Genomic DNA, 17,500 nt, shown 5'->3' on the forward strand with positions numbered 1-17,500 from the left:
TCTGAATAAGCTGAATAAAGACAGGACTGATACAGGTCCAGGGTAGAGCTGTATAGTCCAGAACTCTGAATAAGCTGAATAAAGACAGGACTGATACAGGTCCAGGGTAGAGCTGTATAGTCCAGAACGCTGAATAAAGACAGGACTGATACAGGTCCAGAGTAGAGCTGTATAGTCCAGAACGCTGAATAAAGACAGGACTGATACAGGTCCAGAGTAGAGCTGTATAGTCCAGAACTCTGAATAAGCTGAATAAAGACAGGACTGATACAGGTCCAGGGTAGAGCTGTATAGTCCAGAACTCTGAATAAGCTGAATAAAGACAGGACTGATACAGGTCCAGGGTAGAGCTGTATAGTCCAGAACGCTGAATAAAGACAGGACTGATACAGGTCCAGAGTAGAGCTGTATAGTCCAGAACTCTGAATAAAGACAGGACTGATACAGGTCCAGAGTAGAGCTGTATAGTCCAGAACTCTGAATAAGCTGAATAAAGACAGGACTGATACAGGTCCAGAGTAGAGCTGTATAGTCCAGAACTCTGAATAAGCTGAATGAAGACAGGACTGATACAGGTCCAGAGTAGAGCTGTATAGTCCAGAACGCTGAATAAAGACAGGACTGATACAGGTCCAGAGTAGAGCTGTATAGTCCAGAACGCTGAATAAGCTGAATAAAGACAGGACTGATACAGGTCCAGAGTAGAGCTGTATAGTCCAGAACGCTGAATAAAGACAGGACTGATACAGGTCCAGAGTAGAGCTGTATAGTCCAGAACGCGATAAGCTGAATAAAGACAGGATTGATACAGGTCCAGAGTAGAGCTGTATAGTCCAGAACGCTGAATAAAGACAGGACTGATACAGGTCCAGAGTAGAGCTGTATAGTCCAGAACGCTGAATAAAGACAGGACTGATACAGGTCCAGGGTAGAGCTGTATAGTCCAGAACTGAATAAGCTGAATAAAGACAGGACTGATACAGGTCCAGAGTAGAGCTGTATAGTCCAGAACTCTGAAGCTGAATAAAGACAGGACTGATACAGGTCCAGAGTAGAGCTGTATAGTCCAGAACTCTGAATAAGCTGAATAAAGACAGGACTGATACAGGTCCAGAGTAGAGCTGTATAGTCCAGAACGCTGAATAAGCTGAATAAAGACAGGACTGATACAGGTCCAGGGTAGAGCTGTATAGTCCAGAACGCTGAATAAGCTGAATAAAGACAGGACTGATACAGGTCCAGAGTAGAGCTGTATAGTCCAGAACTCTGCTGAATAAAGACAGGACTGATACAGGTCCAGAGTAGAGCTGTATAGTCCAGAACTCTGAATAAGCTGAATAAAGACAGGACTGATACAGGTCCAGAGTAGAGCTGTATAGTCCAGAACGCTGAATAAAGACAGGACTGATACAGGTCCAGAGTAGAGCTGTATAGTCCAGAACGCTGAATAAGCTGAATAAAGACAGGACTGATACAGGTCCAGAGTAGAGCTGTATAGTCCAGAACGCTGAATAAAGACAGGACTGATACAGGTCCAGAGTAGAGCTGTATAGTCCAGAACGCTGAATAAGCTGAATAAAGACAGGACTGATACAGGTCCAGAGTAGAGCTGTATAGTCCAGAACGCTGAATAAAGACAGGACTGATACAGGTCCAGAGTAGAGCTGTATAGTCCAGAACGCTGAATAAAGACAGGACTGATACAGGTCCAGGGTAGAGCTGTATAGTCCAGAACGCTGAATAAAGACAGGACTGATACAGGTCCAGAGTAGAGCTGTATAGTCCAGAACTCTGAATAAGCTGAATAAAGACAGGACTGATACAGGTCCAGAGTAGAGCTGTATAGTCCAGAACTCTGAATAAGCTGAATAAAGACAGGACTGATACAGGTCCAGAGTAGAGCTGTATAGTCCAGAACTCTGAATAAGCTGAATAAAGACAGGACTGATACAGGTCCAGAGTAGAGCTGTATAGTCCAGAACGCTGAATAAAGACAGGACTGATACAGGTCCAGAGTAGAGCTGTATAGTCCAGAACGCTGAATAAAGACAGGACTGATACAGGTCCAGAGTAGAGCTGTATAGTCCAGAACGCTGAATAAAGACAGGACTGATACAGGTCCAGAGTAGAGCTGTATAGTCCAGAACTCTGAATAAGCTGAATAAAGACAGGACTGATACAGGTCCAGAGTAGAGCTGTATAGTCCAGAACGCTGAATAAAGACAGGACTGATACAGGTCCAGAGTAGAGCTGTATAGTCCAGAACGCTGAATAAAGACAGGACTGATACAGGTCCAGAGTAGAGCTGTATAGTCCAGAACTGCTGAATAAAGACAGGACTGATACAGGTCCAGAGTAGAGCTGTATAGTCCAGAACGCTGAATAAAGACAGGACTGATACAGGTCCAGAGTAGAGCTGTATAGTCCAGAACTCTGAATAAGCTGAATAAAGACAGGACTGATACAGGTCCAGAGTAGAGCTGTATAGTCCAGAACTCTGAATAAGCTGAATAAAGACAGGACTGATACAGGTCCAGAGTAGAGCTGTATAGTCCAGAACGCTGAATAAAGACAGGACTGATACAGGTCCAGAGTAGAGCTGTATAGTCCAGAACGCTGAATAAAGACAGGACTGATACAGGTCCAGAGTAGAGCTGTATAGTCCAGAACGCTGAATAAGCTGAATAAAGACAGGACTGATACAGGTCCAGAGTAGAGCTGTATAGTCCAGAACTCTGAATAAAGACAGGACTGATACAGGTCCAGAGTAGAGCTGTATAGTCCAGAACGCTGAATAAAGACAGGACTGATACAGGTCCAGAGTAGAGCTGTATAGTCCAGAACTCTGAATAAGCTGAATAAAGACAGGACTGATACAGGTCCAGAGTAGAGCTGTATAGTCCAGAACGCTGAATAAAGACAGGACTGATACAGGTCCAGAGTAGAGCTGTATAGTCCAGAACGCTGAATAAGCTGAATAAAGACAGGACTGATACAGGTCCAGAGTAGAGCTGTATAGTCCAGAACGCTGAATAAAGACAGGACTGATACAGGTCCAGAGTAGAGCTGTATAGTCCAGAACGCTGAATAAAGACAGGACTGATACAGGTCCAGAGTAGAGCTGTATAGTCCAGAACGCTGAATAAAGACAGGACTGATACAGGTCCAGAGTAGAGCTGTATAGTCCAGAACGCTGAATAAAGACAGGACTGATACAGGTCCAGAGTAGAGCTGTATAGTCCAGAACGCTGAATAAAGACAGGACTGATACAGGTCCAGAGTAGAGCTGTATAGTCCAGAACGCTGAATAAAGACAGGACTGATACAGGTCCAGAGTAGAGCTGTATAGTCCAGAACGCTGAATAAAGACAGGACTGATACAGGTCCAGAGTAGAGCTGTATAGTCCAGAACGCTGAATAAAGACAGGACTGATACAGGTCCAGAGTAGAGCTGTATAGTCCAGAACGCTGAATAAAGACAGGACTGATACAGGTCCAGAGTAGAGCTGTATAGTCCAGAACGCTGAATAAGCTGAATAAAGACAGGACTGATACAGGTCCAGAGTAGAGCTGTATAGTCCAGAACGCTGAATAAAGACAGGACTGATACAGGTCCAGAGTAGAGCTGTATAGTCCAGAACGCTGAATAAAGACAGGACTGATACAGGTCCAGAGTAGAGCTGTATAGTCCAGACCTGCGACCCACCCTGTTTGTTGATGATCTTGTTGATCTGCTCGTCCAGGTACTCTCGTCGTTTGATGAGGGCCTCAGACCAGCGGTCCCTCACACAGTTCAGGTCCTCCTCCTGCAGGCCAACAGAAGACAGCATCAGTGTCAGCAGGACTCTGTCCAGTATCAGTTCCAAAGCATTACCAGGGTCTGGTTCAGTGGTCTGTATCATTACAGGACCTTCCCCCAGTAGACCCCACATCACCTCCGTGAGAAGACACAGTGGGAGGCCCTAGGAGCCTGGTCAAAATGAACCCTCTTTCTCAAAGTCTATTGAAAAAAAGTCCCAAACTCTATCAGGAAATGGAATGTCTCCCAGGCTCAGAACCTTTAATGTACTGTTGGCTGATTAAAAGATGACATCACCATCATCAAACTACCCACCCAGCACCATAACAACCACACACATGCACACTCCACCCCCATTCCTGAGCTCAACTCCCCTGTCATGCAAAATGAGTCATGCATGGATGCAGCAATGCGTTGGTTATGTGATTGTGGTACAACAAGTCTCCTGCAGCAGCTCTTGAGTGGCGGGGTTGAGAAGCAGACAGGAAGGAAGTTAGTGTGTTGTTTTAACCTGAGGGGTAGTAGGACCGAGAGACAGACTAGAACACAGACAGACAGACACCAGGGCACTGGAGTGGGAGGAAAGAAACCCAGAATATGAGGGATCTATCTGGGCTGGGGTGATGCCTTAAAAACATTCTCAAATCATTATCTTTGTTTGGGTGACATTCTTTAGTTGGACCAGTGCCATCCGTGTCCAACATTGTGCTTGGAGGAAAGAGTTCTCCTCAAAAAGTGCACAACATTATCCAATCATGTTCCACTCTGTGAGGCCGGACCTAGGACCAGGAGTTTGTCCTGACCACTAGACCTGACTAGGGAAAACTACCCCCCTACTCCTCCAGCCTCCTGTCTCCTACCCCTCTAGTCTCCTGTCTCCTACCCCCTACTCCTCCAGCCTCCTGTCTCCTACCCCTCTAGTCTCCTGTCTCCTACCCCCTCTAGTCTCCTGTCTCCTACCCCTCTAGTCTCCTGTCTCCTACCCCTACTCCTCTAGTCTCCTGTCTCCTACCCCTCTAGTCTCCTGTCTCCTACCCCCTACTCCTCCAGCCTCCTGTCTCCTACCCCTCTAGTCTCCTGTCTCCTACTCCTCTAGTCTCCTGTCTCCTACCCCTCTAGTCTCCTGTCTCCTACCCCCTACTCCTCCAGTCTCCTGTCTCCTACCCCTCTAGTCTCCTGTCTCCTACCCCTACTCCTCTAGCCTCCTGTCTCCTACCCCTCTAGTCTCCTGTCTCCTACTCCCTACCCCTCTAGTCTCCTGTCTCCTACCCCTCTAGTCTCCTGTCTCCTACCCCACTAGTCTCCTGTCTCCTACCCCACTAGTCTCCTGTCTCCTACCCCTCTAGTCTCCTGTCTCCTACTCCTCTAGTCTCCCGACTCCTACCCCCTCTAGTCTCCTGTCTCCTACCCCACTAGTCTCCTGTCTCCTACCCCTCTAGTCTCCTGTCTCCTACCCCACTAGTCTCCTGTCTCCTACCCCTCTAGTCTCCTGTCTCCTACTCCTCTAGCCTCCTGTCTCCTACCCCTCTAGCCTACTGTCTCCTACCCCCTACTCCTCTAGCCTCCTGTCTCCTACCCCTCTAGTCTCCTGTCTCCTACCCCCTACTCCTCTAGCCTCCTGTCTCCTACCCCTCTAGCCTACTGTCTCCTACCCCCTACTCCTCTAGCCTCCTGTCTCCTACCCCTCTAGTCTCCTGTCTCCTACCCCTCTAGTCTCCTGTCTCCTACCCCACTAGTCTCCTGTCTCCTACCCCACTAGTCTCCTGTCTCCTACCCCTCTAGTCTCCTACCCCTACTCCTCTAGCCTCCTGTCTCCTACCCCTCTAGCCTACTGTCTTCTACCCCTCTAGTCTCCTGTCTCCTACCCCCTACTTCTCTAGTCTCCTGTCTCCTACCCACTACTCCTCTAGTCTCCTGTCTCCTACTTCTCTAGTCTCCTCTCTCCTACCCCTCTAGTCTCCTGTCTCCTACCCCTCTAGTCTCCTGTCTCCTACCCCTCTAGTCTCCTGTCTCCTACTTCTCTAGTCTCCTGTCTCCTACCCCCTACTCCTCTAGTCTCCTGTCTCCTACCCCCTACTCCTCTAGTCTCCAGTCTCCTACCCCCTACTCCTCTAGTCTCCTGCTCCTACCCCCTACTCCTCTAGTCTCCTGTCTCCTACTCCTCTAGTCTCCTGTCTCCTACCCCTCTAGTCTCCTGTCTCCTACCCCCTACTCCTCTAGCCTCCTGTCTCCTACCCCTCTAGTCTCCTGTCTCCTACCCCCTACTCCTCTAGCCTCCTGTCTCCTACCCCTCTAGCCTACTGTCTCCTACCCCCTACTCCTCTAGCCTCCTGTCTCCTACCCCTCTAGTCTCCTGTCTCCTACCCCTCTAGTCTCCTGTCTCCTACCCCACTAGTCTCCTGTCTCCTACCCCACTAGTCTCCTGTCTCCTACCCCTCTAGTCTCCTACCCCCTACTCCTCTAGCCTCCTGTCTCCTACCCCTCTAGCCTACTGTCTTCTACCCCTCTAGTCTCCTGTCTCCTACCCCTACTTCTCTAGTCTCCTGTCTCCTACCCACTACTCCTCTAGTCTCCTGTCTCCTACCCCTCTAGTCTCCTGTCTCCTACCCCTCTAGTCTCCTGTCTCCTACCCCTCTAGTCTCCTGTCTCCTACTCTCTAGTCTCCTGTCTCTCCCCCTACTCCTCTAGTCTCCTGTCTCCTACCCCCTACTCCTCTAGTCTCCAGTCTCCTACCCCCTACTCCTCTAGTCTCCTGTCTCCTACCCCCTACTCCTCTAGTCTCCTGTCTCCTACTCCTCTAGTCTCCTGTCTCCTACCCCTCTAGTCTCCTGTCTCCTACCCCTACTCCTCTAGTCTCCTGTCTCCTACCCCCTACTCCTCTAGTCTCCTGTCTCCTACCCCCTACTCCTCTAGTCTCCAGTCTCCTACCCCCTACCCCTCTAGTCTCCTGTCTCCTACCCCTCTAGTCTCCTGTCTCCTACCCCTCTAGTCTCCTGTCTCCTACCCCCTACTCCTCTAGTCTCCTGTCTCCTACCCCCTACTCCTCTAGTCTCCAGTCTCCTACCCCCTACTCCCTCTAGTCTCCTGTCTCCTACTCCTCTAGTCTCCTGTCTCCTACTTCTCTAGTCTCCTGTCTCCTACCCCTCTAGTCTCCTGTCTCCTACCCCCTACTCCTCTAGTCTCCTGTCTCCTACCCCCCTACTCCTCTAGTCTCCAGTCTCCTACCCCCTACTCCTCTAGTCTCCTGTCTCCTACTCCTCTAGTCTCCTGTCTCCTACTTCTCTAGTCTCCTGTCTCCTACCCCTCTAGTCTCCTGTCTCCTACCCCTCTAGTCTCCTGTCTCCTACCCCTCTAGTCTCCTGTCTCCTACCCCCTACTCCTCTAGTCTCCTGTCTCCTACCCCCTACTCCTCTAGTCTCCTGTCTCCTACCCCCTACCCCTCTAGTCTCCTGTCTCCCTACACCTCTAGTCTCCTGTCTCCCTACCCCTCTAGTCTCCTGTCCCCTACCCCTCCTACCCTCCTAGTCTCCTACCCCTCTAGTCTCCTGTCTCCTACCCCTCTAGTCTCCTGTCTCCTACTCCTCTAGTCTCCTGTCTCCTACCCCCTACCCCTCTAGTCTCCTGTCTCCTACCCCCTCTAGTCTCCTGTCTCCTACACCTCTAGTCTCCTGTCTCCTACCCCTCTAGTCTCCTGTCTCCTACCCCCTACTCCTCTAGTCTCCTGTCTCCTACCCCTCTAGTCTCCTGTCTCCTACCCCTCTAGTCTCCTGTCTCCTACCCCTCTAGTCTCCTGTCTCCTCACCCCTCTAGTCTCCTGTCTCCTACCCCCCGTCTCCTACCCCTCTAGTCTCCTGTCTCCTACCCCCCTACTCCTCTAGTCTCCTGTCTCCTACCCCTCTAGTCTCCTGTCTCCTACCTTCCTCTAGTCTCCTGTCTCCTACCCCTCTAGTCTCCTGTCTCCTACCCCTCTAGTCTCCTGTCTCCTACCCACTCTAGTCTCCTGTCTCCTACCCCTCTAGTCTCCTGTCTCCTACCCCTCTTGTCTCCTGTCTCCTACCCATCTAGTCTCCTGTCTCCTACCCTCTACTCCCTCTAGTCTCCTGTCTCCTACCCCCTACTCCTCTAGCCTCCTGTCTCCTACCCCTCTAGTCTCCTGTCTCCTACCCCTACTCCGCTAGTCTCCTGTCTCCTACCCCTCTAGTCTCTTGTCTCCTACCCCTACTCCTCTAGTCTCCTGTCTCCTACCCTCTAGCCTCCTGTCTCCTACTCCTCTAGTCTCCTGTCTCCCTACCCCTCTAGTCTCCTGTCTCCTACTCCTCTAGTCTCCTGTCTCCTACCCCTCTAGTCTCCTGTCTCCTACCCCCTACTCCTCTAGTCTCCTGTCTCCTACCCCCTACTCCTCTAGTCTCCTGTCTCTTACCCCCCTACTCCTCTAGTCTCCTGTCTCCTACCCCCTACTCCTCTAGTCTCCTGTCTCCTACCCCCTACCCCTCTAGTCTCCTGTCTCCTACCCCTCTAGTCTCCTGTCTCCTACCCCTCTAGTCTCCTGTCTCCTACCCCCCCCCTCTAGTCTCCTGTCTCCTACCCCTACTCCTCTAGTCTCCTGTCTCCTACCCCCCTACTCCTCTAGTCTCCTGTCTCCTACCCCCTACTCCTCTAGTCTCCTGTCTCCTACCCCCTACTCCCTCTAGTCTCCTGTCTCCTACCCCATCTAGTCTCCTGTCTCCTACCCCTCTAGTCTCCTGTCTCCTACCCCCTACTCCTCTAGTCTCCTGTCTCCTACCCCTCTAGTCTCCTGTCTCCCTACCCCTCTAGTCTCCTGTCTCCTACCCCCTACTCCTCTAGTCTCCTGTCTCCTACCCCCTACACCTCTAGTCTCCTGTCTCCTACCCCCTACTCCTCTAGTCTCCTGTCTCCTACCCCTCTAGCCTCCTGTCTCCTACCCCTCTAGTCTCCTGTCTCCTACCCCTCTAGTCTCCTGTCTCCTACCCCCTACCCCTCTAGCCTCCTGTCTCCTACCCCTCTAGTCTCCTGTCTCCTACCCCCTACTCCTCTAGTCTCCTGTCTCCTACCCCACTAGTCTCCTGTCTCCTACCCCTCTAGTCTCCTGTCTCTTACCCCTCTCGCCTCCTGTCTCCTACCCCACTAGTCTCCTGTCTCCTACCCCTCTAGCCTCCTGTCTCCTACCCCTCTAGACTCCTGTCTCCTACCCCCTACTCCTCTAGTCTCCTGTCTCCTACCCCCTACTCCTCTAGTCTCCTGTCTCCTACTCCTCTAGTCTCCTGTCTCCTACCCCCTACTCCTCTAGTCTCCTGTCTCCTACCCCCTACTCCTCTAGTCTCCTGTCTCCTACCCCTCTAGTCTCCTGTCTCCTACAACCCTACCCCTCTAGTCTCCTGTCTCCTACCCCCTACTCCTCTAGTCTCCTGTCTCCTACTCCTCTAGTCTCCTGTCTCCTACCCCCTACTCCTCTAGTCTCCTGTCTCCTACCCCCTACTCCTCTAGTCTCCTGTCTCCTACTCCTCTAGTCTCCTGTCTCCTACCCCCTACTCCTCTAGTCTCCTGTCTCCTACCCCCTACTCCTCTAGTCTCCTGTCTCCTAACCCTCTAGTCTCCTGTCTCCTACACCCTACCCCTCTAGTCTCCTGTCTCCTACCCCCTACCCCTCTTGTCTCCTGTCTCCTACCCCTCTAGTCTCCTGTCTCCTACCCCCTACTCCTCTAGTCTCCTGTCTCCTACCCCTCTAGTCTCCTGTCTCCTACCCCCTACTCCTCTAGCCTCCTGTCTCCTACCCCTCTAGTCTCCTGTCTCCTACCCCCTACTCCGCTAGTCTCCTGTCTCCTACCCCCTACTCCTCTAGTCTCTTGTCTCCTACCCCCTACTCCTCTAGTCTCCTGTCTCCTACCCCTCTAGTCTCCTGTCTCCTACTCCTCTAGTCTCCTGTCTCCTACCCCTCTAGTCTCCTGTCTCCAACTCCTCTAGTCTCCTGTCTCCTACTCCTCTAGTCTCCTGTCTCCTACCCCTACTCCTCTAGTCTCCTGTCTCCTACCCCCTACTCCTCTAGTCTCCTGTCTCTTACCCCCTACTCCTCTAGTCTCCTGTCTCCTACCCCCTACTCCTCTAGTCTCTTGTCTCCTACCCCCTACTCCTCTAGTCTCCTGTCTCCTACCCCCTACCCCTCTAGTCTCCTGTCTCCTACCCCTCTAGCCTCCTGTCTCCTACCCCTCTAGTCTCCTGTTTCCTACCCCCTACTCCTCTAGCCTCCTGTCTCCTACCCCTCTAGTGTCCTGTCTCCTACCCCTCTAGTCTCCTGTCTCCTACCCCTACTCCTCTAGTCTCCTGTCTCCTACCCCCTACTCCTCTAGTCTCCTGACTCCTACCCCCTACTCCTCTAGTCTCCTGTCTCCTACCCCCTACTCCTCTAGTCTCCTGTCTCCTACCCATCTAGTCTCCTGTCTCCTACCCCTCTAGTCTCCTGTCTCCTACCCCCTACTCCTCTAGTCTCCTGTCTCCTACCCCCTCTAGTCTCCTGTCTCCTACCCCCTACTCCTCTAGTCTCCTGTCTCCTACCCCCTCCCTCTAGTCTCCTGTCTCCTACCCCCTACTCCTCTAGTCTCCTGTCTCCTACCCCCTACCCCTCTAGTCTCCTGTCTCCTACCCCTCTAGTCTCCTGTCTCCTACCCCCTACTCCTCTAGTCTCCTGTCTCCTACCCCACTAGTCTCCTGTCTCCTACCCCTCTAGTCTCCTGTCTCCTACCCCCTACTCCTCTAGTCTCCTGTCTCCTACCCCCTCTAGTCTCCTGTCTCCTACCCCTCTAGTCTCCTGTCTCCTACCCCTACTCCCTCTAGTCTCCTGTCTCCTACCCCCTACTCCTCTAGTCTCCTGTCTCCTACCCCCTACTCCTCTAGTCTCCTGTCTCCTACCCCCTACTCCTCTAGTCTCCTGTCTCCTACCCCTCTAGTCTCCTGTCTCCTACCCCCTACCCCTCTAGTCTCCTGTCTCCTACCCCCTACTCCTCTAGTCTCCTGTCTCCTACTCCTCTAGTCTCCTGTCTCCTACCCCCTACTCCTCTAGTCTCCTGTCTCCTACCCCCTACTCCTCTAGTCTCCTGTCTCCTAACCCTCTAGTCTCCTGTCTCCTACACCCTACCCCTCTAGTCTCCTGTCTCCTACCCCTCTAGTCTCCTGTCTCCTACCCCTCTAGTCTCCTGTCTCCTACCCCCTACCCCTCTAGTCTCCTGTCTCCTACCCCCTACTCCTCTAGTCTCCTGTCTCCTACCCCCTACTCCTCTAGTCTCCTGTCTCCTACCCCCTACTCCTCTAGTCTCCTGTCTCCTACCCCCTACTCCTCTAGTCTCCTGTCTCCCTACCCCTAGTCTCCTGTCTCCTACCCCCTACTCCTCTAGTCTCCTGTCTCCTACCCCCTACTCCTCTAGTCTCCTGTCTCCTACCCCCTACCCCTCTAGTCTCCTGTCTCCTACCCCTCAAGTCTCCTGTCTCCTACCCCCTACCCCTCTAGTCTCCTGTCTCCTACCCCTACACCTCTAGCCTCCTGTCTCCTACCCCTCTAGTCTCTTGTCTCCTACCCCCTACTCCTCTAGTCTCCTGTCTCCTACCCCCTACTCCTCTAGTCTCCTGTCTCCTACTCCTCTAGTCTCCTGTCTCCTACCCCTACTCCTCTAGTCTCCTGTCTCCTACCCCCCTACTCCTCTAGGCTCCTGTCTCCTACCCCCTACTCCTCTAGTCTCCTGTCTCCTACCCCCTACCCCTCTAGTCTCCTGTCTCCTACCCCTCAAGTCTCCTGTCTCCTACCCCCTACCCCTCTAGTCTCCTGTCTCCTACCCCTACACCTCTAGCCTCCTGTCTCCTACCCCTCTAGTCTCTTGTCTCCTACCCCCTACTCCCTCTAGTCTCCTGTCTCCTACCCCCCTACTCCTCTAGTCTCCTGTCTCCTACTCCTCTAGTCTCCTGTCTCCTACCCCCTACTCCTCTAGTCTCCTGTCTCCTACCCCCTACTCCTCTAGTCTCCTGTCTCCTAACCCTCTAGTCTCCTGTCTCCTACACCCTACCCCTCTAGTCTCCTGTCTCCTACCCCTCTAGTCTCCTGTCTCCTACCCCTCTAGTCTCCTGTCTCCTACCCCCTACCCCTCTAGTCTCCTGTCTCCTACCCCCTACTCCTCTAGTCTCCTGTCTCCTACCCCCTACTCCTCTAGTCTCCTGTCTCCTACCCCCTACTCCTCTAGCCTCCTGTCTCCTACCCCTCTAGTCTCTTGTCTCCTACCCCCTACTCCTCTAGCCTCCTACCCCCTACTCCTCTAGTCTCCTGTCTCCTACCCCCTACTCCTCTAGTCTCCTGTCTCCTACCCCCTACTCCTCTAGTCTCCTGTCTCCTACCCCTCTAGTCTCCTGTCTCCTACCCCCTACTCCTCTAGCCTCCTGTCTCCTACCCCTCTAGTCTCCTGTCTCCTACCCCCTACTCCTCTAGTCTCCTGACTCCTACCCCTCTAGTCTCCTGTCTCCTACCCATCTAGTCTCCTGTCTCCTACCCCTCTAGTCTCCTGTCTCCTACCCCCTACTCCTCTAGTCTCCTGTCTCCTACCCCTCTAGTCTCCTGTCTCCTACCCATCTAGTCTCCTGTCTCCTACCCATCTAGTCTCCTGTCTCCTACCCCTCTAGTCTCCTGTCTCCTACCCCCTACTCCTCTAGCCTCCTGTCTCCTACCCCTCTAGTCTCCTGTCTCCTACCCCTCTAGTCTCCTGTCTCCTACCCCCTACTCCTCTAGCCTCCTGTCTCCTACCCCTCTAGTCTCTAGTCTCCTGTCTCCTACCCCCTACTCCTCTAGTCTCCTGTCTCCTACCCCTACTCCTCTAGTCTCCTGTCTCCTACCCCCTACTCCTCTAGTCTCCTGTCTCCTACCCCCTACTCCTCTAGTCTCCTGTCTCCTACCCCCTACCCCTCTAGTCTCCTGTCTCCTCACCCCTACCCCTCTAGTCTCCTGTCTCCTACCCCCTACTCCTCTAGTCTCCTGTCTCCTACCCCTACTCCTCTAGTCTCCTGTCTCCTACCCCCTACTCCTCTAGTCTCCTGTCTCCTACCCCTACCCCTCTAGTCTCCTGTCTCCTACCCCTCTAGTCTCCTGTCTCCTACCCATCTAGTCTCCTGTCTCCTACCCCTCTAGTCTCCTGTCTCCTACCCCCTACTCCTCTAGTCTCCTGTCTCCTACCCCCTACTCCTCTAGCCTCCTGTCTCCTACCCCTCTAGTCTCGTGTCTCCTACCCCCTACTCCTCTAGTCCCTTACCCCTCTAGTCTCCTGTCTCCTACCCCTCTAGTCTCCTGTCTCCTACCCCCCTACTCCTCTAGTCTCCTGTCTCCTACCCCTCTAGTCTCCTACCCCCTACCCCTCTAGTCTCCTGTCTCCTACTCCTCTAGTCTCCTGTCTCCTACCCCTCTAGCCTCCTGTCTCCTACTCCCTCTAGTCTCCTGTCTCCTACCCCTCTAGTCTCCTACCCCCCTACCCCTCTAGTCTCCTGTCTCCTACCCCTCTAGTCTCCTGTCTCCTACCCCCTACTCCTCTAGTCTCCTGTCTCCTACCCCCTACTCCTCTAGCCTCCTGTCTCCTACCCCTCTAGTCTCGTGTCTCCTACCCCCTACTCTCTAGTCTACCCCTCTAGTCTCCTGTCTCCTACCCCTCTAGTCTCCTGTCTCCTACCCCCTACTCCTCTAGTCTCCTGTCTCCTACCCCTCTAGTCTCCTACCTACCCCTCTAGTCTCCTGTCTCCTACCCCTCTAGTCTCCTGTCTCCTACTCCTCTAGTCTCCTGTCTCCTACCCCTCTAGTCTCCTACCCCCTACTCCTCTAGTCTCCTGTCTCCTACCCCTCTAGTCTCCTACCCCCTCTAGTCTCCTGTCTCCTACTCCTCTAGTCTCCTGTCTCCTACCCCTCTAGCCTCCTGTCTCCTACCCCTCTAGTCTCCTGTCTCCTACCCCCTACAACTCTAGCCTCCTGTCTCCTACCCCCTACCCCTCTAGTCTCCTGTCTCCTACTCCTCTAGTCTCCTGTTTCCTACTCTAGTCTCCTGTCTCCTACCCCCTACTCCTCTAGTCTCCTGTCTCCTACCCCTCTAGCCTCCTGTCTCCTACTCCTCTAGTCTCCTGTCTCCTACCCCCTACTCCTCTAGTCTCCTGTCTCCTACCCCCTACTCCTCTAGTCTCCTGTCTCCTACTCTAGTCTCCTGTCTCCTACCCCCTACTCCTCTAGTCTCCTGTCTCCTACCCCTCTAGTCTCCTGTCTCCTACCCCCTACTCCTCTAGCCTCCTGTCTCCTACCCTCTAGCCTCCTGTCTCCTACCCCCTCTAGTCTCCTGTCTCCTACCCCCTAGTCTCCTGTCTCCTACCCCCTACTCCTCTAGTCTCCTGTCTCCTACCCCCTACTCCTCTAGTCTCCTGTCTCCTACTCTCCCCTCTCCTACCCCCTACTCCTCTAGTCTCCTGTCTCCTACCCCCTACTCCTCTAGTCTCCTGTCTCCTACCCCCTACCCCTCTAGTCTCCTGTCTCCTACCCCCTACCCCTCTAGTCTCCTGTCTCCTACTCCTCTAGTCTCCTGTCTCCTACCCCTCTAGCCTCCTGTCTCCTACCCCTCTAGTCTCCTGTCTCCTACCCCCTACTCCTCTAGTCTCCTGTCTCCTACCCCCTACTCCTCTAGTCTCCTGTCTCCTACCCCATACTCCTCTAGTCTCCTGTCTCCTACTCTAGTCTCCTGTCTCCTACCCCCTACTCCTCTAGTCTCCTGTCTCCTACCCCTCTAGCCTCCTGTCTCCTACTCCTCTAGTCTCCTGTCTCCTACCCCCTACTCCTCTAGTCTCCTGTCTCCTACCCCCTACTCCTCTAGTCTCCTGTCTCCTACCCCATACTCCTCTAGTCTCCTGTCTCCTACTCTAGTCTCCTGTCTCCTACCCCCTACTCCTCTAGTCTCCTGTCTCCTACCCCTCTAGTCTCCTGTCTCCTACCCCCTACTCCTCTAGCCTCCTGTCTCCTACCCCTCTAGCCTCCTGTCTCCTACCCCTCTAGTCTCCTGTCTCCTACCCCCTAGTCTCCTGTCTCCTACCCCCTACTCCTCTAGTCTCCTGTCTCCTACCCCATACTCCTCTAGTCTCCTGTCTCCTACTCTACTCCCCTCTCCTACCCCCTACTCCTCTAGTCTCCTGTCTCCTACCCCCTACTCCTCTAGTCTCCTGTCTCCTACCCCTACCCCTCTAGTCTCCTGTCTCCTACCCCTACAGTCCCCTGTCTCCTACCCCTACCCCTCTAGTCTCTTGTCTCCTACCCCCTACTCCTCTAGCCTCCTGTCTCCTACTCCTCTAGTCTCCTGTCTCCTACTCCTCTAGTCTCCTGTCTCCTACCCCCTACTCCTCTAGTCTCCTGTCTCCTACCCCCTACTCCTCTAGTCTCCTGTCTCCTACCCCCTACTCCTCTAGTCTCCTGTCTCCTACCCCCTACTCCTCTAGTCTCCTGTCTCCTACCCCCTACAGTCCCCTGTCTCCTACCCCTACCCCTCTAGTCTCCTGTCTCCTACCCCCTACTCCTCTAGTCTCCTGTCTCCTACCCCTCTAGCCTCCTGTCTCCTACCCCTCTAGTCTCCTGTCTCCTACCCCCTACTCCTCTAGTCTCCTGTCTCCTACCCCCTACTCCTCTAGTCTCCTGTCTCCCTACCCCCTACTCCTCTAGTCTCCTGTCTCCTACCTCTAGTCTCCTGTCTCCTACCCCCTACTCCTCTAGTCTCCTGTCTCCTACCCCCTACTCCTCTAGTCTCCTGTCTCCTACCCCCCTACTCCTCTAGTCTCCTGTCTCCTACTCCTCTAGTCTCCTGTCTCCTACCCCCTACTCCTCTAGTCTCCTGTCTCCTACTCCTCTAGTCTCCTGTCCCCTACCCCCTACTCCTCTAGTCTCCTGTCTCCTACTCCTCTAGTCTCCTGTCTCCTACCCCCTACTCCTCTAGTCTCCTGTCCCCTACCCCCTACTCCTCTAGTCTCCTGTCTCCTACTCCTCTAGTCTCCTGTCTCCTACCCCCTACTCCTCTAGTCTCCTGTCTCCTGTCCCCTACCCCCTACTCCTCTAGTCTCCTGTCTCCTACTCCTCTAGTCTCCTGTCTCCTACCCCCTACTCCTCTAGTCTCCTGTCTCCTGTCCCCTACCCCCTACTCCTCTAGTCTCCTGTCTCCTACTCCTCTAGTCTCCTGTCTCCTACCCCCTACTCCTCTAGTCTCCTGTCTCCTACCCCTCTAGTCTCCTGTCTCCTACTCCTCTAGTCTCCTGTCTCCTACCCCCTACTCCTCTAGTCTCCTGCCCCCTACTCCTCTAGTCTCCTGTCTCCTACCCCTCTAGTCTCCTGTCTCCTACTCCTCTAGTCTCCTGTCTCCTGTCTCCTACTCCTCTAGTCTCCTGTCTCCTACCCCCTACTCCTCTAGTCTCTACTGTCTGCAAGCACATGACCAGAAGCTGGTTTCCATCCATCATGCCTCGTCATCATCATTGGCAGTAGTTAGGGGTTGAACATTTCTGGGAAATCTAAAACAATTCCAAGGTTTTCCAGAAATCCCAGTTGGACGATGCCTGGATTTCCTGTTTATTCCATCTGGAAAACCTAGGATTTTAGTTTAAGTTGTGGGAATGTTGCTACCCTCGCTGTAGTAGGAGGCAGCACCATCCATCATGCAGCAGCAGTAGCAGCAGCAGCAGCAGTAGCAGCAGACTGAGGAGTTACAGTATACCTGATAACTATCCATATCTCCATCCTCTTCCTCCCTCTGGCAGGACAGAATACAGCACAGTACAGTACACTCAGTCAGTCAGTCAGGCAGACAGACAGACAGACAGGAGTAGCCTACATACCTCTCCACTGTCTGCAAGTTGCTCTGGATAAGAGCGTCTGCTAAATGACCAAAATGTCAAATGTAAATCCACTTCAACTCTGGGTAAGTGTCAGTGGCCTGGAGATGTCACTGGCTGACTAATCACATTGTTGTTTTTCCTCTGGAAGTGTGTGTAGCAGTGGGGGTAAAAGGCTGCTTCTTGGTCCTGCTACATAAAAATGACCTCCCAGATCATGTGTATGTAGAATGACTGAGAAGCTCAGTTCTGGTGACTTTTAAAAGGACATCGTACTCCAAAATGAATCGACATAAAATGATGCTGACACCATGTAAAATATCATTTCCATCTCCAGAAATAATCCCAATAACATATTGGAGCAGGCATACAGCCGATACATGGTCCATATGATCAGGCATGCTATTAACAATAGGCATGATCCCCTGTAGCCCAACTGATGCAGCCTAGTGGCTGTAAATAAATAGGCTGAACAACGGGGTTGTCTATCTGCATTTACCCTATTGGTCTAATCATTAGCTAGATCTCAGATGTGATCTTTTAACTAGATAGCATCCTATTGATGCATTTGATGTCCCATATAATGTAGGCCTACCTGTTAGGGTGACGTGGGGTAAACCGCCACCCAGCCTGTACTTCTCACAGAAACCACTTCAAGTCACCATTTTCCCTGGTTGCCACTACTCTAAAAGTGTAATCTGTCTCATATATTTTTTTAAAGTCACTCCCAAAACATGATTTTGAGGTAGGGTGGACCTTTACCCATAAAAAAAACTCAGGGTACAAAACCATCTATTTTGTGAAGTACACCAGTCC

General features: G+C 52.7%; 1 protein-coding gene across 1 annotated transcript in view; it reads right to left on the reverse strand.

The window, feature by feature from the left end:
• The window catches only part of LOC106596042 (kinesin-like protein KIF13A), a 298,962-nt gene that overhangs the window by 32,369 nt on the left and 249,093 nt on the right, over window positions 1-17,500 (reverse strand). Inside the window, 2 exon segments of the mRNA XM_045719221.1 lie at window positions 3,707-3,806; window positions 16,567-16,602. Coding sequence (XP_045575177.1) covers window positions 3,707-3,806; window positions 16,567-16,602 — 136 coding nt within the window.

Source organism: Salmo salar, chromosome ssa05 (genome assembly GCF_905237065.1).
Source record: "Salmo salar chromosome ssa05, Ssal_v3.1, whole genome shotgun sequence".
In the NCBI taxonomy this organism is placed as follows: Eukaryota; Metazoa; Chordata; class Actinopteri; order Salmoniformes; family Salmonidae; genus Salmo; species Salmo salar.